Source organism: Leucopleurus acutus (genome assembly GCF_964270905.1).
Source record: "Leucopleurus acutus genome assembly, chromosome: 9".
Classification (NCBI taxonomy): Eukaryota; Metazoa; Chordata; class Mammalia; order Artiodactyla; family Delphinidae; genus Leucopleurus; species Leucopleurus acutus.
This window is the reverse complement of record NC_139144.1, coordinates 16,959,396-16,984,838: the sequence shown is the minus strand read 5'-3', so window position 1 is coordinate 16,984,838 and position 25,443 is coordinate 16,959,396. Positions and strand designations below refer to the sequence as shown.

General features: G+C 41.6%; 1 protein-coding gene across 2 annotated transcripts in view; it reads left to right on the top strand.

Moving 5' to 3' along the window:
* Positions 1-25,443, top strand: part of POU6F2 (POU class 6 homeobox 2) — a gene marked incomplete at its 5' end in the record, with an annotated part of 451,958 nt that overhangs the window by 176,271 nt on the left and 250,244 nt on the right. For both annotated transcript variants that reach the window (XM_082846261.1, XM_082846262.1), the window contains one exon: positions 22,768-22,859. In XM_082846261.1, coding sequence (XP_082702387.1) covers positions 22,768-22,859 — 92 coding nt within the window. The remainder of the gene's footprint in view (positions 1-22,767; positions 22,860-25,443) is intronic.

The window sequence follows — 25,443 nt, the reverse complement described above, 5'->3', positions numbered from 1 at the left end:
GATTTTTAGCATTCTCAGATTAGAAGGTGTCTCACAATCAATTACACTTTCAATATAACATTTTTATTAAGAAGTTATTTCACTGATGCTATGTTTTAAAATCAATGATTTCTCTGAATAGGTGAATCTTATATGAATCTTATTCCCCTATGAGAGTCTCTCTTCTAGGCATCTCCATTGAGTAAGAAGAGCTTACAGGGTTTTATCTTCTATGGTTAGATTACAAAAAGTAATTTTTACATTTTATTTTCAAAATCATATTTTATAAATACAGTAAAAATTATATTAAAATTATAATATTAAATATACTTTTAAAATTACCCATGCAGAAACTCTCTCAATGGAGAAGCATAGCCTACTGGGAAAGAATGTGTTGTTTTTAAATTAAACGTAATATGTTGCCATTTTGGTGTCTATAAACCTTGTGAGCTTGGTAAATGTGCGTCTGTCCAGGAAAAAAGCTCCTCCCTAGGAACCAACAGAACTGTAGTGTCCAAGTTCATTGTGGTGACCTCACCAGTGGGGCTGCTGGGCAGGAAACCCTCTCGCCTCCTTTCTAGGGGCCTGACATCTACAGAGGTCCTTCTGGGCAGTGCACACACATTTGTGTCCTCCGTCTATGGCTCATTTCCCTTCTCTTCTTGGCTGTGGTAGAAAAAGGCCCTTTTCCAGATGTTTCTATCCCATTGGAGCATTTCTTTCTGTACCCAATGCAAACTGACCAAGTGTGTGTCTAGAGCTTGGCATTCTCAGCTGAGTTTTATTAGGGGAATAAAAACTGGCTTTTCATAATTAAAGAGCTATAGGGTCTGCTCTGAAGGTCTTCTGGAAACCTGAGTTTCTAGGGTTCTGCCTCCAGATAAGTGGAGTTACAATTGCATTATGATAGTATGACTATATTCCACTTTATTACAGCATTACTGATCAGTGAAGAAAACCTCAGTCTCTGCTATTGTATCAAGACTGTCGTCTTAGGTGCCGTGGAACAATCCTGAAAAAGACCAGGAAGGGTGCTCTTTTTTCATCAGTGAGGTGGAATGGCGTAATGCATTGAGAATATGCATGTTGGTGCCTGGGTTTAAATCTCAGTTCTGTCACTTTTACAAGATTGGGCGTTGCTTTGGCTCTTTGTAAAATGTAGATCAGGGTGGAACTCTCCCCTCTCCTAGTTAGGGTTGTGGGGATTGGCAGAGTTAGTGTGACATATTTAGAGGAGAGTCTGGCGTCTGAAATACCCAACGTGAGTCTTTGCTCTTTTATTATTATCCATGGGACACAGAGGGACCACACAAACATGCGCATGCGTGCGCGCGCGTGCACACACACACACACACACACACGACCAACATCAGTAATTCTCAATTTCTGATACACGTAGAAACCACCTGGGCATCTTAAACCATAGATTGGGATCCGCTGGGTCCAGGAGGATCTGAGATTCTGTGGTTGGTACTGGCCTGTAGACCACACTTTCTGTATTAGGGGTCTAGAGCAGATGAAGAACTGTGTTTACAGAAAATATTACTAAGGGTGGAAATTGACATGGCCCCAATTAGAATCACTCCTTGTTTCTTGGACAGTTCCAGACCTGGTGGGGTGTGGGAATGATTCAGTACTGGCCCTGCCACTGCCATTGACCAGCTGCGTGTTGGATCACTTAGGACCTGCCACTTCAGTGCATTGTATTTCATTTTCCCCCATCTTCCAAATGGGGATAATAATCCTGCCTCTAGCTGCTTCACAGGATTGTTGTAAGGGTCAAATGAGAAAATGTATGTGAAAGCTCTTTGAAAAATTAAAAGTGCTACCCCATTGTAAAGGGATCAATAGTAGCAGAAGGAGGGGTGGGCTGGTGATGGGGAGGTCCCCAGAAGAGTAAATCCTGAGCTCTGGCTTGAAGGAGGAAACGGCACAAAGGCAGCAGCAGCTAAGTCCAGCGCGTGCGGTCCTGTACAGGAGCCACAATAAGAACGTGCTTCCTCAGCCAGGGCTCTGTCCTGAGGAACTGATGAGACAGTAGCTTCAACGAACAATCGGAGAAAAGGCATAAAAGGAAAGGTAAAATCTTTACTCCATACTAGCTTTTTTGCTTTCGAATCCAGAGGACTTCAGACTTTTTGACCTTAATTTACAGTACAAAACCTGTTGCATAGTGGGACTCAGAATACACAGAAATATAATATGCAACTGAAACTAAAATTTCTTGAAATAATATTTGCCCTTAATGTGCGCCAAGCACTCTATTGCAGTCTTATTCTACTCTCTTCTATTACACTCTATATTTTTTTAACGCTGGTTGCAACTCACTAAACATTTCACATCCCACTAATGGACTACAACCCACAGTTTGAAAATCACTGATCTAACCTGTCCTGCACGTTTAAACACATAGTATACGGTACGTCACTTGCTATGTATTCCTCCATTCACTGAAATGCAGCCTCAGTCTCCATTATTCCAATGAAACTGCTCATACTAACATTTCTTCCTCCAGTAATATTTTAATTAGCTGGTATATGTTAACATATTAACAAGTCTAGTGGCTGTCTTTCTCTTATTCTCTTACTCAGTCCTTCTAAAGCCTTTGGAAGACAGCTATGCTCACCACTATACCACCAACACACACCCCTCTAAAGCATTTGGGGTGACCAATTGTACTATCCTCCTACAAAGTCTCTCCTTCCTTGGCCACTAGACAGTTTTGAACTCTGAGTTCTTAACTCACTCCTTGAGTGTTTTCTCCTTAGTTAATTCCTGGCCTCCTTTTTTCTGCTGTAATTGTGAACCGTTGCTGCTGCCCAGAATTCTGTCTTTAAGTCATTGCTCTTCCAATGCACTTTTCCTGGGAGTTCATCCACTTTATGGTTTTAAATACCACCTGTTTGTTGATTGTTCCTGAGTCTGCGTCTCCACCTGCCCCCTCTTCCCTGAGCATCTGGCAGTACCAGCATCTCCACTGAAGTCCCAGAGGCACTTTAAATATACTATATCCAAACCGCAAGTTTTTACTACAGGAAAAATACAATGAGGAGAATCATGGGTTCTGTAACCTGGGTTAGCAGTAATTGACAGTATCCTCTAGACCAATAATTTTCACATTTTCTTAGCCCTGGTGATGCCAAGAGTTCTTGTAGACCACCTTCTCCTACAGCTTCCGTTTGCTGAAGAGTGAATTTAAAAGTTGCCATTACTATTCATGATCCACAATGATGAATATAATTCCTTTTTTAAAACTTATTTTTATTGAAGAGTAGTTGATTTACAATGTTGTGCTAGTTTCAGGTGTACAGCAAAGTGATTCAGTTATACGTATATATATATATATATTTTTTTTTTTTTCAGATTCTTTGCCCTTATAGTTTATTGCAAAATACTGAGTATAGTTCCCTGTGCTATAGGTCCTTGTTGGTTACTATTTTATATATAATAGTGTGTATGTTTTAATCCCGAACTCCTAATTCAATTCCTTATTATTATTATACAAAAGATGCTATGCAAATCTGAATTATTATTTTGTGTTCCAAACCAAAGTATGAACATTACTATATTCTCAACATCAAACCACTAAGAATCCAGCATTCCACCTACCTGATGGAAAGTCCAGGATTCCCTGTCAATTCTCATAAATGCTAGGGGCCTCCTTTCCCAAGAGTCCCAGTTCTGCTCTGACAGAAAATAGAGAGGGACAGTTTCATCTATCTAGTCCATGGGAGAGGACAAACTGGTCCATGTGGATGGACCATTAAATCATGGACTTATTTGCACAGCAGTAGAACCATCATGAAGATTAGAGGCACTCAATCTATTAATTTTTCTTTTTCTCAATTTCGGTTATCTTTCCCCCCTCAGGTGTGGAAAATTTGGATCAATGCCAATTTGTTTAATTGGATTTTTAAAATAGGCACCAAAAAATATCAAACTGTTCTTTTAAGCTCTTTTAGTAAGCTCGGCCAAATCAATTAAGCAAATTGCTTTCAAAAATACGTACCAATTCCAAATAAACCTCTTCCCCACTTCAGAGATAGTATATGCTACGGATTATGCAGAGAAAAATTTTCCAGCTGAATTACCCACTTCTCACCACTGGGGATTTAAAAGGGAAATGCCGACACCATCTCAGCCATGGTGGTGAAGGGGTGCAGCTCTAATCCAGCAGGGCTGTTTTGACAGCGGTTAGGGAACCAAGGCAGTGCTGGCCTGGAGATGCTTACCACACCTCTGGTTGTGACCTGATTTGTTCATGCCTTTGGTGGGGCACTCAGGTTAAAAATATCTGCACCCTGACTTATAAAACAAGACATTTTTATCTCCTCTTTAATTTCCTTAAAAAAATACACGTGAAATGTGAAATACCACCTGGGTGGAAGGTTTCATGGTTTTCTTTTCCCCATTGTTTGCCATCTCCCCTTTTGCCTACAATTTAAGAAACAGAAGCACAAGAGCTGTGCTTTCATGTGAGCAGTAATATGTAACCAGAACAAACAGAGGACATAGGAAAGGTGGAGAAAAGTTAGATATATAAGCAAGAAAAAGTGAGTTATTGATTTTATTGACTGGTCTGTTAACTTCTGACATTGCAATAAAGTCTTATTTACTTGTATACAGAAGACTCAATTACATAGATACATATCATTTTAACAACTGGGTTATTTACAGGAGAATTGCAGCTTCATAAATAATATAGACCTGGGATTTCTCAAGCTGATGTTTATCCATTGTTACCTAAGGAAGTGGTGATGGCTACGCATATCTAATATCCGTGCAGTCATTAGAACAGCATTGCAATTGGCTGGAGAAGAAAGGAGGGGGGGCCAGGAACAAGAGGGAAATAAGGACAAGAGTCTCAGCCCAGCTAAAATATACAGTGAATAGTCCTGGGGTAATCAGATCCAGATAGAGCTGCTCAAGTCTCCTCCTTCCTGCCAGCGCAGAAAAGCTGTCAGTGGAGACCGTTGCGTGAAGGGCTCCAGGTCTTTAAACTCCCGTTCATACGGTACAAGCCGTTAAGATGCAATTACAGATTTTGTTTTTTAAACATGAAGTGTGTGTCTCAAAGGAAGTTTTATAAGAGTAGGGTCAATTACTCCCAAACATCTTCTTCTGATGGGGCAACTGGTGGAAATGGAGATGGACATCCTGGGGCTGCCCCTGGTCCTCCAGGGGTCCCTGCAGCCTTGTTCAGGGGGTCTCCTGAAACAACTCTTTGTTTAACTATTAGTTTAACGCATAGCCTCCCTGCTAGGCTATAAGCCCCAAAGGCCCAGGAACTGTATCTAGTCATTATTCAGTAAATATTTGTTGGGAATGAGTGAATTAATTAAGTAACGAGGAGAAGTGGGATGACATAGCACTATTTTTATGTGTCCCTAGCATCTTGTAAAATACCTGCCACCTAGCAAGAACTTAAAAATATCGTGAAGAGTGGTTGATCAAAGACTAGGGTTAGGATCCCAATTTTCAGATGAGGTGGCTAGAGCTCACATTTGCTATTGGATTTGGAACTCAGACTCTGATTTTAGGACTCAGAATCCCGCAAGAATAACTCCCCTACAGAGCAAGGACCTGATTTCTCCTGGAAGAAAGTGCAGATAAAGGGCAGCTGCAAGAAAGTACAAACATATTTGGCTACTGTGAATAATGCTGCAGTGAACATGGGAGTGTAGATTCTCTCTGAGATCCTGATTTTGCTTCCTTGAGGTACATACCCTGAAGTGAGATTGCTGGGTCGTATGGTAGTTCTATTTTTAATTTGAGGAACCTCCATAATGTTTTCCATAGCAGTTGCAGCATTTTACATTCCCATCAACAGTGGACGAGGGTTCCATTTTCTCTATATCTTTGCCAACATGTGTTGTCTTTTTTTTTTTTATTACTTTTTATTTTATAAATTGGAGTATATCGGATTAACAATGTTGTGATAGTTTCAGGTGCACAGCAGAGTGACTCAGACATACATATCCTAACAGGTGTGAGATGATATCTCATTGTCCACAATAGCCAAGATATGGAAACAACCTAAATGTCCATCCAGGGATGAATGCATAAAGAAGATATGGTGTGTACATACAATGGAAGACTATCCAAAAAGAAAGAAATCCTGCCATATGCGACATAGATGGACCTGGAGGACATTATGCTAAGTGATATAAGCCAGACACAGAAGGACAAACACTTCATGATTCCACTTATACTAAGTATCTAAAATGGTCAAACTCATAGAAACAGAGTCGATGGTGGTTGCCAGGAGTTGGGGATGGGGGAGGGGATTTTCTCCTCAGTGGGTAAAACGTTTCAGTTATTCAAGATGAATAAGTTCTATAGGTGCTACATTGTGCCTGTAGTCAACAATAACTTATTGTGTACTTAAAATTTTGTTGAGGGTAGATCTCATGTTAAGTGTTCTTACCACAATAAAGTAAAATAATATAAAATAAAATGAAATAAAACAGAATAAAATAGTAAAATAAAATAATGAAATGAAATAAAATAAAATAGAAAATACAAACAGAATCCAGGCTGGGCTCTGAGCAGTCGTTTGCTGTTCACTCACCCATAAGGGCTGTCACCACCTCCTTTTTTGCTGTTGTCCATCTGGTCCTTATTTTAAGAGTCCACCTATATATACATCTGTGCTTAGGATCCACTTAGGAGCTAAGTTCTGTTTTGGATTCACATTTAGGTGCGACCCAGCCCATGTATAGATTCTAAGGGATCAATTGCATCATTTTGGCCAAAGCCATGACTGCCAGACATTGCCCTGAAAATCATACCTTCTGCTTGGGAAGTATAATTTCTTTCATTCTTCTCTACCCTAGCTCACACTTGACTGCATGTGCTCCGTCCTGAGCTCTCTCTCCCTTAGGTCTGAGCTGTGAGCAGTGCCTGTCATCCCCCTGCCCACAGAGCCTTCGCCAACCTCGAGGGGAGGTTGCTGTTGGGTCCTGCGCCATCCTGTCTCTGTGTTCCTCTCCCAACACACCTGCGGGCTCTACCCTGCCCTCGAGGCACTGACGATGTTTGAGGCTAATGTTCAGCATCTTTGTCAGATCAAACAGCTGTGGCCACTGTTCCCAGGCCTGCTGCCTGGAGCACGGCCCGCTCTGTGGACTACAGCCCCGCTGGGCGACACACTTAGCAGTGCGGACCCCAGCATAGGGCTCTGTCTCCCTTGAAATATAATAGTAATAAGAAAGCTCGGGCTTCCCTGGTGGCGCAGTGGTTGAGGGTCCGCCTGCCGATGCAGGGGACACGGGTTCGTGGCCCGGTCCGGGAAGATCCCACATGCCGCGGAGCGGCTGGGCCCGTGAGCCATGGCTGCTTAGCCTGCGCGTCCGGAGCCTGTGCTCCGCAACGGGAGAGGCCACAACAGTGAGAGGCCGGCATACCACAAAAAATTAAAAACAAAAAAAAGAAAGCTCACCTTCATTGAGTGTTTACTATGTGCCAGAAACTTTAATTATATGGATTAATGTACTTAATCCTCACTTTATGAGGGAAGTACCATTTTTATTTCAATTTTACAGATGATGAAACTGAGCAGAGAAAGATTAAGCCACTTGCTTGAGGTCCCACCTCTGGTGTGTGGTGGAGACAACGGGCAATCCAGCTGCAGAGTCTGTGCCCCTCCCCCAAAGGCTCTGCAGCTCCCTTACTTCTCTCCCTGGGGCCAGCCAGACACTGACAGGTCTCCTGATGGAGGTGTCACCTTGCCCACCTACTCCACCCCAAGCCCTTACCACCCCCATCTGCAGACCCAGCTTTCTCTCAGAGAGGTAGAAGCCAAAGACTGGGGGGGGAGGTCTCCAGTATTTACAGGTCTCACTGCCATCAGTGTGTAGGATGGATGAGAGACAGGACAGATTGGAGGTATGGCGACTGTGTCCATGGTCTGAGTGACAATGAGGGCAGCTGAAGCAGAGAAGGGGAAGTGGTCAGCAAGGCTGGAGTGCAAGATGTGGGATATGGTGTCTGGCTGTCCCTGGGGGTGAAGCAGAGGGACCAGGCAAAGAGATTTGCTTTTGGAGCAAGTTAGGAGGAACCTGAGCTTTTGAGAGGGGAGATGCTGAGTTTTTTTGGACTTATGGGAAATGTGCGGTTTAGAAACACTGGGCAAGAACTCAGAGTTTTTAGATGTGGCAATTTTGATTCAGTCGTCATCCTCCTTGTCCAGTCTTCCTGCATTTTTTTTTTCCTGTACCTGAATTCATTCGTGGATATTGGTGCACATGTCGGATTTTACAGGCTACTCTAAAGGGCGTCCTCTGTGGTCACATGCTTTCCTCTCTCCTTCTTTATCAAGATCACTTGTGATTGGCTAATCATATGTCAGTGTCATTTGTAATAATGCAGCGGTAATAACTCATAGTGACAACCAACTTTGTTGAGCATTTATTTTGTGCCAGGCACAATGCTGGGCTCTTTTCATTCGGTAATCTGTTTCCCTATCACAAGTATAATACAGGTGCCATGACTATCTCCATTTTACAGCTGAGGACACTTGAGATCAGAGAGGTCGAGTAACTTACCTAGAGTCACACAGATAGCACAGGTGAAGCAAAGATGAAAATGCAAGTCATTCTGACTCCAGGCTGTATTGTCGGAATATTACAGCCTGGCACACACCGGAGGCCTTGGTGTCGTCTTCCTGAACCCAGTTTCACAGACAAATCAGACAAGGCCAGTCTGACCAGGATGGATCAGGACAAAACCAAGATCACCCCATAGCCCGTCTGAAGACAGACAAAACGAGAACATTGTCCAGACCACAAAATGACCAACTATTCACCCATCCTGGCTAATATGAGTGAATATTGCTCTTTTCCCAATTATGACTTTAACCCCACTCTCTCTTTCCTATTTTCTCACACAAGAACTATTAGAATATTCAATCATAACATAGCTCTGACTTCCAGATAGGGTCCAATGCAGAGCAAAGCCCCACTTCTTCAAACCCTCTTCAGAGTCACTCAACACAAGCCCAAATCTATGTCATCTCTTCTTACTGTGATGCCCCATGGTTCCCCAGGGTGTGCATTCTCCCTCCTGTCAATGAGTTTATAAATCAAGTTCGACTACATGGTGGTCTTTGGCTGAAGCATGTAGATATATCTAAACACTCCTCATTCTACACATTCTTAGATTTGCAGACCATCCATAGATTTGCTAACAGTGCAGCTTGGACCCCAAAACTTGACCACATGAGGGTTTGAACCCCAGCTCCTCTTCCTCCTCCTCCTTTAAAAAAAATCAGCTGTGGATGTATGTCTGTTACTTAAATTTTCTGACCTGAGTTCTAATATCATGGGGCTGGTATGAAGATGAAATCAGGTGACATATGTAGAATATTCTAGTCTGTTGCCAGACTGATGCTCTACAACTGTTAGTTTCTTTCCCCGATCCCTTTTTTTTTTTTTTTTTTTGCGGTACGTGGGCCTCTCACTGTTGTGGCCTCTCCCGTTGCGGAGCACAGGCTCCAGACATGCAGGCTCAGCGGCCATGGCTCACGGGCCCAGCCGCTCCGCGGCATGTGGGATCTTCCCAGACCGGGGCACGAACCCGTGTCCCCTGCATCGGCAGGCGGACTCCCAACCACTGCGCCACCAGGGAAGCCCTCCCCGATCCCTTCTTGATTGAATCTATTTCTTCTAAATAAGGCATTTTATCATATTCCAGTCATAAAAGTCTGACGCATCCAATCTTGAGGATATTTAGAGATTAAATGTAAAATTTCCAGTTTATGCTATTGCTTGTTCTCTGTGCCATAATTTATAGATATATAAAGGCCAATGAGTACTAAAGTATTCATTCTGAGATACACAGCTTTCCTCCTCATAATTTAATGTGACATCTTAAAGGGAAAATTTTAGGATAAAAATTGGGATGTGTCTTATAATCAGTGTCATGTCATGGTTTAATTAGCAACTTGTTTTCTTTCTTAGTGCAACATAAAATATTCGTGAATTTTACATCTGTAGCATCCTAGATTTGGTATATATTTTTAACTGACTGGACAGCGCTACTTCCACTATGTCACCTTTTCACTATTGAGTTAGCGGTTGGCACTGTTTTATACTTCAATGCGGACGCTACCGTTCTAAAGCCAAATGTAAACTCAAGAAGTAGATTTTTAAAGTATTTGGACTTAGAACCTTACCGTTATAATCTGAGTCCAAGTCATGTTTCGTAGGCATAATTTTTATAATGAGCTCTGACACAGATCCAAAAATAAGTTAATATAACAAATGGAAATTGCTATGCATTTGATCCTGTCATATAATGGAGTTAAAATAATGATAAAAAAACAATCTGAACAAGTTCTGTGAAGCTTTTGTTCTATTTGACTTTAAGCGGAACAAAATCTTCTGAACAAGAGGACAACAAAATAATGCTTTGCTAAACGGATAAAAGAATATGACCTAAGTCTATTAGTGATAGAACACTCTATGAATGCACTCAAGTTAATAGCATCTTTTAGCAATAGATACTTTTTCAATTACAGTAATGCTAAGAAATAAATAGGCTAAGTGAGAGAAAAATGGTCAGAGACACATGAATTGGACTAGTTTGGCTGGTTGGTTTTTTATAACCAATTCTCGGCGGGGGTGGGGGGTGCGGAAATCTAACCAGCAATCTATTGATGGGTCATTAGTCTGAGTTTTTATATTTTAGATCTACTTAATCTTATTACAGATGCAGCGTTTCATTACCCCATCTCCAAAGAAGGTTTTGCAGCACTTGGCATTTTGTACACAGTGAGTTTGTGACATCCTTTTCTTCCTGCACAATCTTGTGCTGTCATGCTGTCATAGAAGCTTCATTACTGTAACGGCTTGCTCACTAGGTGTGATGGTACAGTTTCATGCAATGTAATTCCTCTGGGGGTATTTCCTTCCTGTCCTTTGTCAAGTTCTAAGTGACCCCACTTTCACCAATCTTTAGTTGCATGCAAGAGTGATTGCAAATTCTACCCTTTCAGAGTATCTGTGTAGAAATGCAATTTTATTTCAACTTTAAGGGGTTTAAAATTTTTATCCCCCCTTTCTAAAGTGGCACTCTGGCTACTTTTGCAAAGAATGTGGCACTCTCAGGGTAAATAACTGAAATAGAGAGGCCAGACTCTTATCTTCATGGGCCCTCACCATGGAAAAGCAGAGATATGGGTATGGAAGGAGAAAGTGTCAGGAAAATCATCATAAATCACAGAGCAAGGGTATTGGGCTACATTTGGCATCAGTTTTGCTGTGTTTTAAAAAGGATAAATATGCTTCCCTTTAAGAATGTAGGAACAGCACTTCCCACTGTGAACCTCTTCACTGGGAGTCCTCCCACCGGGTTGCACGGGGTGAGACATGCTCCAGGGTTATTACTGTGATTGAGAGTGTGCCTCTTGAACGTTTGCTTTTCCTACATTCTCACCTGCCCCCGCCTGACTTTTGTGAGAAAGGATGTAACAGTCCACTGCCAATGTCTGCTAAAAATTGGGCGTTTTAGGTGCATGTACACTTTAAATGCCACCCAAGGGAGGAAAGGAAGGAAGGGAGGGAGGAAAAGAGTTGTAAACTCAAAACCAGTGCTTTTCACACTTTACTGTGAGTATGAATCACCTGGGGATTTTCTTTCAATGCAGATTTTGATTCCGTGGGTCTGAGACCCAGGTGGGCTGAGACCCGCAGGTCTGCCTTCCTAGCAGGGTCCCAAGTGGTGTTTATGCTGCTGGTCCAGAGATCACATGGAGACCCTAAACTAAATCCGGCTGTCATTCTGCTCATTACGAACATTATTTTAAAGGAGACCGGAGTGCTTACTTCTTAGGAACTGGTCAGGATATGGCTGGGGAAAAAGTGGGGCACAGGAGAAGCCTGTCTCCTCCCATCATGTTCCATTTTCCTTTTTCCATCACCCACCTCCCAGACCTGAAAACTAGAGGTCTCCGGAGCCAGGGTTCACTGGGTACAGAAGAAAATATCCCCAAAATACAATTTCTGTCATGGTGTGGGATTTATTGTGTTCTGTCTCCCTGGAACATTTCATTTGATACCTAGGGTAGTGTAAGTGTTGGAGTTGGATGGAATTTGGTTCAAATCCCAGTGCTGTTGTTCATTAACTGTGTGACTGTCGGTGAGTTGTTTAAGCCGTTTAAACATCAGTTTCCACAGCTGTAAAAGGAGAATGATAATCCTGATAACACAGGGCTTCTTTGGAGATTTAATGAGAAAATGTAGACAAAATACTAAACAAAGTGGCCCATAGTAAGCATTTGGTGAATGCTTATAAAATATTTGAGCAGTGGAGCAGTCTAGCTGATGCAGATGTGGGCCTTCCATCGATCGGATAGCCTGGGATATAGTCACCTCTGTCACTAACTAGGTATGTGAGTAATAAAGCTTAGTATCCTGTATAAATGGACATAATAATCATAAACACCCTACAGGGTTTTTGTAAGGGTTGATAATATATGCAAAGTAATTAATGTATTACTTGGCACATAGAACTTTATATATAAAGAAAATTATACTGATGTCTCTACAAAAGGATAGGCAAAAGAGGAATTATTTATTCGAAAGAAGAAACATTTTAGGAGTGTTTGGTCAGATATTTCTTATGCCTGGAGGAGTGAAAGGAGAGGGCTGCTGTGATTCCTCAAATCCTACCAGGTTGACCAGAAGCTCCTGAATGCTCTGTGACAGACCAGTGTCCCTCTGCAGACACTGGGCAAAGGGAGAAGGAGAAAAAAAAAAGCAGACACTGGGCAAAGGGAGAAGGAGAAAAAAAAAGTCCGATGCAATGAGTTTTTCATTAGTCTGAATTGCTTCAATTTAAAGGATTTTCCTTTAAACAGAGAACACATTCTTTGGTATGGGAGAAAGGCTTTAAAATACCTTTGTTGTAGGATCGTGAGAGAGCATGGCAGTTAAAAAAAATGTTTTTACTTGGCAAAATGAAATGCCGAGATCTTTCTATTCGCATGGTCATTAACGGTCTTCTTTAACTGGACTGCCCTGTGAAGTCTCAAAGTCTGGGAAAGTTAACAGCCTGTGATGATCTAATCACCTGCTCTTCGCAGTCACCGCGGATCGAGGGCCACACGCTTTCTGCATTGAGGGTCTCCGAGATCTTGTACCGCGTATGTTATCAGAAGCGACTGCACCCAGAGGCCATCATTTCCAATTGAAATAATGATTTCTTCCGTTGTGGCTCACGGTTAAATCATATTCTGAACGTCAAATCAGCAGCCTCCTTGCTGCTGAAAGGTTGTGCAGAGTTCAGACCTTTTGAAGGCATGTAGGTCTTGGAGAAGAGGGGAAACATACATCACTGTGGTTTCCAGCTGACTTCAGTCTAAGCCAGGAATTTGAGCTCATGTAACCGCGATGCAGCGCTCTCTATTTCACCCTCACCTCCTTCTCAGACTTGGGGTCCAGGTATCTGCAGGCTCACCTTGCTTTATTGTGCTTCACTTTAACATGATTCACAGTTACTGCATTTTTTTTTTTCTTTTACAATTGAAGGTTTTTGGCTACCCTGTGTTATCAGATGATGGTTAGCATTTTTTAGAAGTATTTTTAAATTACGGTGTGTACACTTTTTTAGACGTAATGCTATTGCACACTTAATAGACTACAGTATAGTGTAAACATAACTTTTATAAGTACTGGGAAACCAAAAAATTTTTGTGACTCACTTCATTTGCTCTGTTGTGGTGGTCTGGAACTGGACCCACAGAGTCTCTGGGGTCTGCCTGCATTGGGGGCTGCTCAGCTAAGAACCTCAATAAACTGAAAACAGTTTAAAAACTCATAATGAGACTTTTGATGGTGCAGCTCTGTAGGTCTGGGGGGCCTCAAAGACAGCCTTGCAGATATTAGATACAAACTCAAGTGTTGCTATAAGAGGCTGGAGGCTGGGCTATTGCAAAAAGAATCACAGTGACCTCTACCCTACAGCTTGTCACCCCTGTTACTATAACGAAGGTAAGAAAAAATGGACTAGTTCCCCTCCCTTCCACCTCATCCTCCTACCCCAACACACACACGCGCACACACACACACGCACACACACGCACGCGCACACATACACACACACACACAATTTTAAAGCAGATTAGTTATCAGCTTTGACCATTTTTGAAGCATATTTAAAGTCAGTTCTCAGTAATTCTTGCATGTTTTACCATGGGTAGGTAAATTGAGAGGACTTTAAAACTAGGTCCGTTATTCCACCGGAGAGTGTCTTGATCTCATCCCCTTGTTGTCAAACTTGGCAGCTGGTCAGGAGGGAAAAAAATCTGTGTTTATTGTTAGTGAAAGTGTAACATTGTTAGTAAATCAGGTCTACAACTGAAAGAAAAGACATCTTTTCTATGATTTTTCTTTTAAGGAATTCATGCTTTGTCTCCCCATTTTAGGGACAGGTAACTGAGAATGGATAGAAAACAAAAAAAATTTTATCTTACTTTTCCAGCAAATGTGGTCACTGATAATAACATGATGATGTGTAAGTTTGGTTTCTTGTTGGGGAAAACAAGCCATGTCTAAATTCGTCTATAGACATAAACACTCTTATCAGAATTTACACTGATTTGGAAGATGGCTCTCAAAGAGTTGTAGGTTTACGTGCAATTTTTAAAACTTGAGGACCCTTGATGAGAAGGTCCCTTGGGCAGGGCCTGCTTCATGGGCCATCAACCACTGCAGGCACACAGGGCTCGCCACCCAGCAGGGTCCCATGTTTGGAATTTAAGGCTCTGAGATCACCATCTTGAGATTCTTAATAATTTATCTTTGAAATTGTGTTTTGTGGGTCAAGCCCAATGGGACGACAAGAGCGTGGGGTCAGAGGCAGGGAGGCTTGGAGCCTCTGGCGGTCCAGCCACTACCTCCCTACCTCTCAGGACAGGGCAATTCACAGCTGCCTGCTCTCTGCCCTGGGTGCCCCAGGACCCCCAGAAGCTGGAGTGCAGCTGTCACCTTCTCCCTTCTGCCCTTCTCAGTGTTCTAGACTCAGGTGCAGAGAGAGTCATAGGATCAGCATGCAACTCATCCCAACCAGGTGTCCAGCGCAGCCCAGCAAGGAGGCTGCAATCCCTTGAGTCCACCCATCTGCCGTGGATTAAGGCAGCAGCCCTGGGGAAGGGGGATATTGACTTCCCAGCCCCACGTTAGGGACTTGGACTTGCATTTGGCACTGAGCCCCATAAATTATGTAGCCAGCCCTCATGTAAATTTGAGCATAGATGAAGCGTAGAATCAAGCTCCCTGCATGGGCATAAAAACACAGGGTCTACACGACCTTTGTGTCCAGGGGGCCCGTAGCAGGGTCCTATCAGTAGGCTGACAGCAAGGACTTCATCCCTGGATGCAGTGCAGTGTTGAACGTGGCCCCTAGCAATGACCTTGTCAGAGGAAGTGTCCATTTCCTGGGAGAAGTGTGTTGATATTAGCAAAGCTTCTTAGATCAAGAAGGGCATTTTAAAAATGAGACAAATCATTTTCAGGTGGTTTAAAATCTGTTTCTAAATTGTTTCAGCACACTCTGATACACATCTCCAACATTTTAAGAACAACTTACCTAAACAACAACGTACATACATAATATATACGTACACACATATATGCATACATACACACACGCCAAGGCCCAGAGCTGACCTGCAGGAGATACAAAGGTGAGTGAGAAAGAATCTTTGCCCTGAAAGAATTTATACTCTTGTAGACACAGCAGTGCTCAAGCATTGATGCGTACCCCAAAGCTCTCCACGTGCCAACAGTGTGTCGTGGAATTTTGCTTAAGTATATTTGATGACTGTCTCTTTTTTCATCTCTTTTCTGAGAGGAAGCATTTACAGAAATTGAGAACTTTATTGGCCTGGATATCGCAGGAGTTCAGCTCTGCTTTTATGAGATGGATGTGAAAACAAATGATAAAAAATTGTTGGAGGAAGACTGAAGGGAGATATAGGAAATTTTGAGAGAAAAAAACGTCTTTAAAGGTTTCCAGAGCACATATAGACTAAGTCTACATGGAGGGCTGAAGCAAACACTGAATAATTTTGGTAGATATTACAAAAACACCTTCAGATAACCAAGTCCAAATAAAGGATTTTTGTTCTGCTTTATCTAGATATCTCGAATCTCCCTTTGACTTTTAATGCCTATGTACAGCCTTTAAATAAAGATCAGCATTTAAAACCACCAAAGAAAAAATAAAATAAAATAAAACCACTGAGGACCTAGACCCCTCACTCAAAGATAACTGGATTTCCCTCCATCAAAGGCCAGATAAGTCACCTGCTAGAAGAATAAAGGAATCCATTCTTCCCATTAATGTCATCAGACGCTTACTGTTCTACAGGCCTCAATGGGTGAGGTTACAAGTACTTGACAACAGAACTTGCAAAAATGCACAAACCCTAAGTTAATTAATGAATGTTTAATTTTCAAGTGTGGCTTATCTCTTTAGAGTCTCCAATTCCACCAGGGGTCTGTATAGTGTTCTGGACGTAAATACATGTGTGGCCAGTATCATAAAGAAATCTCAACGGGCAATAAAAAATGGCAGACAGTGGCAATGACTTTGAATTTTATGGACACCTCCATTCCCTCCTTGGCATTTAGTAATCTTGAAGAAATTGAAAGAAAGGGAAGTTTAATTTAGAGGGGTCTTCTGCCCCACTTAGCTGGGTTCACATGCCCAACATGAAATAATAATGCATTCAACTGTCCATCTGATAATAAGCAACCTCTGCCTCACCTCACTCCCCAGTGAAAACAGCAAACAGTGGGTAGGAAAGGTATAGATACCAGAAAAAGCTGAGGGATCCCTGTGACCTTCTTGTGATCGTTTGTGCTAATGCATAGTGGACAGAAACCCAAACTCTCCCTCTGAAGAATCGATTTGTTAAAAATGCATTGGTCGTTAATGAGGGAATCTCGTGCACTGAATATTGGAGGATGGCCAACTGAAAGTGGAACTGGTGTATTCCGATGAGCCATTCATATGTGCAAGTCTGTTTTCTCCTCAATCTGCCCCAGCCCTTATATCCTCTTTGCAAAGGCAATGGGGTAAGGATCCAGAAAGGAGTATGCCCTCTCAGGATTAAAAATGTTCTATTTGTTTCTTAAAATGACTTATTTGGAAGAGTCAACTCCAAAAAGACAGGTGTGGGCAAGGGGTAATGGTGGAGGGGGTCGCATTTAAAACTCTATCCTGGAGTGCACATCTGTTTCACTCTTAGAGTTGCTAAGAGGTACTGAGTCTTGTTTGCCTCAGTTAATCCAAAACTCTTATACAAAAAGAAAATTGTTTTAATTTGCAAAGGAAAACTAACTTACTATGAGGAATGCAGTGATGGTCATTCAGGAACTCTGACCTTGACTTGGTGGGGGGCAGGGTGCAACTTCAGAGGCTCCCCCAATCAGGAAGTTACTAAAGAGAGGAGCAGGGGCCTAGGGTATCACTGCCCCCACGCCGGCTACCTAGATAGTTCAGGCTCTCCAGAGCAGAGAGGGCCGCCAGCAGATTTGCAGATTTTGCATACAAGATCAACACTGGAAAGATGGTGTCGAATGAACCAATGCTCTGACAAGCAGGCATTTTAGCAATTAAAATTAAGTTTCATTGCAGTGTACCAGCTGAACTCCTAATCAGTCTTTCAGTGTCTCCAACATTTATGACTTATCCTTTCCTTAGCAGACTTCTATCAGGGGTCCCTGTGTTTACAGAAGTGACTTCTATTATATAGCTACTTTATTTTATTTTATTTATTTTAATTTCTTGGTCATCTTATTATTTACTTTTAAATTAAGCACTCAAAAATTAAAGCCCAGGGCTTCCCTGGTGGCGCAGTGGTTAAGAATCCACCTGCCAATGCAGGGGACACGGGTTTGAGCCCTGGTCCGGGAAGATCCTACATGCTGTGGAGCAACTAAGCCCATGCACCACAACTACTGAGCCTGCACTCTAGAGCCCGTGAGCCACAACTACTGAGCCCACGTGCCACAACTCCTGAAGCCCACGCACCGCAACGAAGAGTAGCCCCTGCTCGCCACAACTAGAGAAAGCCCACACGTAGCAACGAAGACCCAACACAGCCAAAAATAAATAAACAAATAAATAAATATATTAAAAAAATTAAAACCCATTAATACATTTTGATAATGGAAAAAAACTGAATGAAGATCCAAAACTGTAAACGTTATAGAAGACTAATACCTTTGCTTTTCAGCCAACAACATTCATTAAGTGCTACTTATAAAGCGAGAAAAGAAATAAATGTAAGGTAGCTATTTTAAATTTTTTAATGATCCCTTTTATTTATTTATTTTTGGCTGCATCGAGCAGCATTTGGAACTTCCCCGACAAGGAATTGAACCCGAGCCCCCTGCAGTGGAAGCTCAGAGTCTTAACCACTGGGCCGCCAGGGAAGTCCTTACGATCCCTTTTAAAATCAGTTTTTACTCCTTGAAGTACCTGTGAATATTACAAAATAGATGCATCTGACATAGATTGCTAAACTAGAAGGCCACCAGGATTACGATGGAAGAATGCTCCAGGTAGAGGAGCTTGGAGGACCAAGGGAGTAATGCTGGCTGATGACCCATCTGCTGTCGTAAAACTAATTGTACATGGCATCCTCAGTGCAGAGGAGATTCATACTTGCCTGAGCAGCATGTAAGCCACTGTTTTCTCCCCATGGTCTTCTATCACCAGTGGAGTTTTATAAAACGTACACATGAGCCACCCTCTGGATGCTCTGAAAGTAGCCTCATGAGGGATGTGAACCTCTGTGTGTTCAGGAAGCTCCACAGACCATTCTGATTCATAGGCCTGGGTAAGAGCTGCTGGTCTAAGCTATGGTCTGGGTGAGAATTTGGGAGCAAATTGCCAGTATCATTGTGCCATATTACCTGGTCATGCTACCAGGGACTAAAGGAAGGATTATCCGTGCACATCTCACTTCAACGGCTCTTTAAAGACCTGACCATTTAGTTCAGATCCAAACATTTATCAGATGGTACAGAGCACACAGTTAGGGTGGTGTGTGAGGAAACACGGACAACACACATCGGCATGGGCGTTTGTGGTGAGTTACTTGGGGCAGGTAAATATGATGGGCAAATCAAATCAATGCTAAATATTGTATTAAATATAAATTAAATCTTTTTAACTAATGGTAGTCAAGAGAAAGAGCACTTTTGTGACAAGCATGCACTGTTCCAAGACATTTACAAATATATGTGCTCATTTAATCCTCACCATAGCAACCCTATGAATGACATACAGTTATTTTCCCAGGTTTTTACAAGAGGAAGCTAGTGTATATATAAGTAAACTGGAAAACCAGCCCAAGTTCATCCAACTAGTTAAGGGGCAGGGCTAAATCTCAATGCAAGGAAAGTTTCAAATTTAAGAGTGCTTGCTTTTAACCTGTACACCAAACTGCTTTTAATATCTAAATTGGAATAGATAACTAATAAGGACCTACTATATAGCACAGGGAACTCTACTCAGTACTCTGTAATGACTTATATGGGAAAAGAATCTAAAAAAGAGTGGATATATGTATATGTATAACTGATTCACTTTGCTGTACACCTGAAACTAACACAACATTGAAGTAAATCAACTATACTCCAATAAAAATTTTAAAAACAAAACAAAAAATCAGAATTACAGTCGAATTTGCTAAGAAGCTAATAATTTAGAGATAATTTCCAAAGTTTATGCTAAATAAGAGTAACTAGTGAAGTGGATGCCCATACCTATTTTAAAGGAATTATACCAGCCCCCAATTAAAAGCCCAACCTCTATTTCCATTGAGTGAATATTCAATCAACGTGAATGATGCCTACATTAAGAGCTGGGCATAAAGCAGTAAACCAGTGAACACAGGAGCTCACAGTTGCTGCCTGAAAAGCCTAGACTCTTAAATTCAGAACAGGCCACAGAGAGCTTTCTGGGCTTCCTTGATCTCCTTGATCTCCTAGCATATTTCCTAGGACTCTGATCAGGAGGAACCTGCCCAACCCACTTAAGTTCACATTTTCGTATCTGTGCCTGTACCTAACCTCAAATTCTCTGCTAACTTACGGCTGAGCGCTGCTTCAGAGCTCTCTGAAACTCTTAGCCAACGTCATTTATTCATTCTGATTACTGGATCCCCCTTCTGGCTCTGAGAAGGCCCCTGACTTGGGAGCCGCCTTATGACCCAGACAGATTAGTTTATGGTCTTACGAGGTTAAGTGTGATACATGTGTTTGGGGAAAATGGAGATGTGCATTAAGAAGAAACATTACTTTTTGATCCAGGCAGGAGAGCATACATAATCTCCTCTAGAGCCTGTGAAAGACTTCATTTTACACATGAAATTGTAATGGAATTGCCCTGGACTGCACTGAACATGGTTTTTGAGGATAACCAGCCTCAAAACAAGCTGCTGTGCACTGGTGAGAGCCTCCAGCAACAGAGAATAAAATGTAAGCAAATGTAATCTGTGTCAAGTTACAGGTAACAAAGACACAATCTTGTTGACACAGTGCCTGGATGGGACAGATCCCAAACATTACCATGATGTGTCATTAGGAACAGAATCAAAAAGTGAGCCTGGTATGCATGAAAGAAGTATGAGACAGAAGGGCCTGGCATAGTATAGAAAAATTTTTTGATTAAGATATATGTTTTTTAATTGTGTAAAAAGATTTTTCTTTCTCTGTGCGTTGTCAAAGTTTTTCACAGTCAGACATAAAAATCCATGTCTGGCAAGCATAAAGAACAAACCAATTTTTTAAAACATTTTCATAAACTAAACCAAAGCAGATTTTTAACCATTTGAGAATTTACGTTAATTGACCAAAAGATCACTTTGGGACCTGGTTAGCTCTATAAAAGTAAAACTCTTCTGAGAATTCTAAGGCAAAATAGGACTTGGGTCTGTAAGAACTGAAGTTGTGAGATTTACACTGCATAATGCACCTCCCAGTTTAAAATGGCCTGCTACTCAAGCATGATAAATAAATCAAATATAAAAAATTTAGAAGAAAGGTCTCCTGCATGTTATGGGGAAGTTGTGGGCACCTTATGATGGGCCATCTTACCCTTGTTATTAAATGACAGCGATCATTAAAATGCCAAACGTATTTTGACAGAATTCACTTTATAAAATGTCAGCAAGTCTGTGTTTTTATTAGTTTGTTCCAAATCAATTTAGAAATTTCAATAGAATGCTTGTAAGTATTCCCCAAGCAATGTCCATTCTTGACTTTCGGCACAAAAAAATATTACAAATTAATCAGATTTTCAGATTTCTGCATAATGGCTTTGCACATTTATTGCTTAATCCTATTATAAAATGCTGTTATGATTGACACGCGGCTGTGGAGATAGAAGTCAATTGAATAATATGTAGCAGTCAATTTTATTTGTAGCTTAATGTGCTGAAGTATTTTTCTCCACATTTCCATTATTTATAAGTCTGTCCCTTTGGAGAATATATAGAAGAATTTGTTTTAAATGAGCTAATAATACCTTCTTTAAAATTTATAAGTGTGACAGAATCATATCTTTTTTTTCTTGGTCATCCATGGCACGCCAGTAAACAAGGTTTGAATTGTCTTCCACTTGCTATTCATAGGACAAACATCAGGAAAGAGGATCTTGTTAAGGATGGCTTGGAATTAGATTTCAATCACCAAGAAAACAAAAGCTACCAACTAAGACCCCTCAAAGATGGCTGCTAGCTTTGTTTGCTTCTTATTTATTTATATATTTATTGTTACTGCCACTGTATCACCTTCTATGGTTTGTCCTGAAACAAAGCACATGAGCACACACAGAGAAACAATAATGTTTAAGAAAGTTTGAAAGTTCTGCTGTTTTGGTGGAATTTCATTTTTCACGCTTTAGCATCCAACAGGATTCTAGCAAAGGAAGTACATTATTGTCTATGCTCACCACAGGGGGGATCCCTGGGGGTAGTGTGGGGGTAAGTTAGCACCCAGGAAATTTGCTTAGGGAGATGCATGTGTTTTTTAGGACATAAGGAGCCACCAACAAGGACCTACCGTAGAGCACAGGGAACTCTACTCAGTATTTTGTAATAACCTGTAAGGGAAAAAAATTTGAAAAAGAAAGTGTGTGTGTATATATATATATATATATATATATATATATATATATATATATGTATAACTGAATCATTGTGCTGTACACCTGAAACTAACATGACAATGTAAATCAACTATACTTCAATTTTTAACAAAAGAAAAGAAAAAGGCTTTGTTTTTAGGAAAACTCATCCATAAGATTCAGTACCTGAAGTGTGTATGGAGAAAGGGCTTAAGGGTACGAAGCCATATTAAGGGATAATATAGATGTGCTTGGTCGTGTCTGAGATCGTGCTTTCTCTGGCTTTGGGAAATTAGATTAGCTGTTGCCCGCCTATGCATAAAGGATGCAGTTTCCCACACCGGGGCCATGTTGGCACACCCCCTGCAAACTGATGTATAATGCAAGCCTATTAGTGCGACTGATGATGGTGTCACTTTCTGTGCTGTCACAGCCTTCTCCCTCCTAGAATGACTTGGTCCATCCCGAACGTCCGTTAGCATAATGTATGCAGTTGACAAGTGATTTGAGCACTGGGGCTATTGGTAAAGCACTCTGGCATATCATCTGTGCCTTAATGCTATGTGACATCACAGGAAAATGGGGTCATGGGCAGTTCCCATTCTGGATCTTATATTAAGGGTGCGTTTCTCTTTTGAATTCCAGGGGCCAGAGGAAACCCGGCGCTGTCAGACCCAGGCACCCCTGAACAACAGCAGGCCAGTCAGACCCACCTCCCGTTCCCGGTTGGGCCACAGGTCAGTATTTCTCAACTGCTGCATGTAGGATGGTTTAACCATATAAATAACCAAATAAATAATAATGAGTTAAAACCAATTAACTCCAACAGAGCAAAGACGGTGATAATTTTTTGTATGGGAAACTATATGGCTACATTATTTATTAAATACCATCAAGAAAAAAAATGTTAGCAGAACTCTTCTCTCTTTTTATTTATTTATTTATTTTTTGCGGTACACGGGCCTCTCACTGCTGTGGCCTCTCCCGTTGCGGAGCACAGGCTCCAGACGCGCAGGCTCAGCGGCCATGGCTCACGGGCCCAGCCGCTCTGCGGCATGTGGGATCTTCCCGGACCTGGGCACAAACCTGTGTCCCCCGCATCGGCAGGCGGACTCTCAACCACTGCGCCACCAGGGAAGCCCCCTCTTCTCTCTTTTTAAAGGGAATGTTGATTTTAATAATTTGGAAACATTTTTTCTTCTTAAAACCCACTATGATTGTGCTTTTGGTTATCATGCAGTTTTCTGGAAAGTAAAACTTTAATGATTGGAGTGTGAAGAAAATTAAGTTATTTCAACCTTACTATAGCCGTTTTTGAAATACAAGATGTGATTTAATACAAAAAAGTTAATGCAATTTTCATGCAAGTTCAGCTTATTGGGTTTGACAATACTGTACATCATATATAGCTCCTGCATTAATAAAGAAATAACATTCATTATTTTTTAAAGTCCAATATTTGTTTTTTGCAGCCTGGTATGGTTATATGGAGATGTACAACACAATTGTAAAAGGCTGGGCTTTTTTTTTGTTTTTTTTAAACCTCTGTCATTTAGTGTGAAGTTCTCAGAGTTCACCCACTTTTATAGAAAAAGAAGCTGATCCTTGAGCCTTTCTCTCTCTTTGGTTGTCATTGTGATTCCAGGAAATTAATCACTTTCAGCACTTTAGGGCTCATCAGTTGCAGGCTTGAAAACGCAAGTTTGCAGCTTGAGTTGGTCTTGACTTTCTTGTTCCAGCCCCCGCCAAGTCTCCCTATGGCCTCAGATTCCAAAGTCCATCTCAGAGCACGAATGCCTCTGTGCTCCAGACAGAAAGCTTGGGTTGATGCCTGCTCTCTTATGGAGACTTAGAGGGAGTTTGACTGGGCATCTCAGAAACCAGCTTCTGGAGGCCATACCCTTTCTAATTTCATGCTCGTGACATATTGTGTGTGTGTGAACATAGCAGGGGTGACAAACTCCAATGCCTCCAGGTTAGAAACATAGCACGACAGACCCAGACAGTGAGAAGCAGGGGACACTGGGACAAAGTGGACAGTGGATGCCCTGCTGTAAGCCCATGAATTCAATTAAAAAAATGCTGCAGGCCCCACCATCCACATCTGTGGCCTGCATACAGTCTGAAGACTGCCCATTTGCCTTCCCTTTCATCATGGTATCACTACTGGCAGTGATATGATGCCAGCAATCTGAAGCTTATGACTCAGCCATCCCCCATTCTTCAAATAAAGCCACCCCCTTCTCCAAATCTGTTCTGTGTATTGAGAGGGAGTAAAACATGGGCTCTGGAGCAGCCTGGCTGGATCGGAATCCCCCCACCCCTCTGGATATGTGACTTTGGACAAGTAACTAACTCAGTATGTCATTGATAGGACATCAGAGTTCATACACATTAAAATAGTGCCTGGCTATTAAATATTGGGCTTTGTACTATACCTACACTGAGTTACCTCTTACTTTATAGAATCATTCTGTGTTAAAAACAAAAAAGTTGAAACTCCCCAATGAGAGTTTTTTATCGGCTCCTCTAGAAGAAAAATGGGCATGGGATTAGATCTTAAATGGCTCCTGCAGGGGTGCAATGAAAGTCCCGGATGAAGGGTGCTAAGATCAGTGACCCTTTCAGTCATCTGGCCTGGTTGGACAAGGAATCCTTCCTACATCATCCTGAAGACCCCCACCTGAGCTCATACCTGAGCTCAGATACATCTACTGCCCAGAAGTGCACACCTATGTGGCTGCCTTTCCATATCAAACAATGGCTACTGGATAGTAGATGTAAACATGTGGTTTTTTGTTTTTTTTTTTTTTTTTTGTGGTACGCGGGCCTCTCACTGTTGTGGCCTCTCCCGTTGTGGAGCACAGGCTTCAGACGCACAGGCTCAGCGGCCATGGCTCACGGGCCCAGCCGCTCCGCGGCATGTGGGATCCTCCCAGACCGGGGCACGAACCCGTGTCCCCTGCATCGGCAGGCGGACTCTTAACCACTGCGCCACCAGGGAAGCCCTAAACGTGTTTTTAATGTCATTTTAACAGGGCAAAGCATGTTAGTGTAATAACAAAAGACATTGTTTAAAGCTTTTCAAATTTATCCACATCAAATATTTCTGTTTTTTTTATATTCCTTTTTAGATCTTGTCATTATACATATATAATTTTACCATTTAATAATGATTTGATCATCATCACTTGCTTAATTATTATCCAGTTAATTTTATATAGTCTCATAAACATTTTCTATTTTTCTAGAGGTGTCAGAATGATCCATTTTAAAGACTCCATAATATCTTACTAAGTTTAGTACTATCAATATAACAAA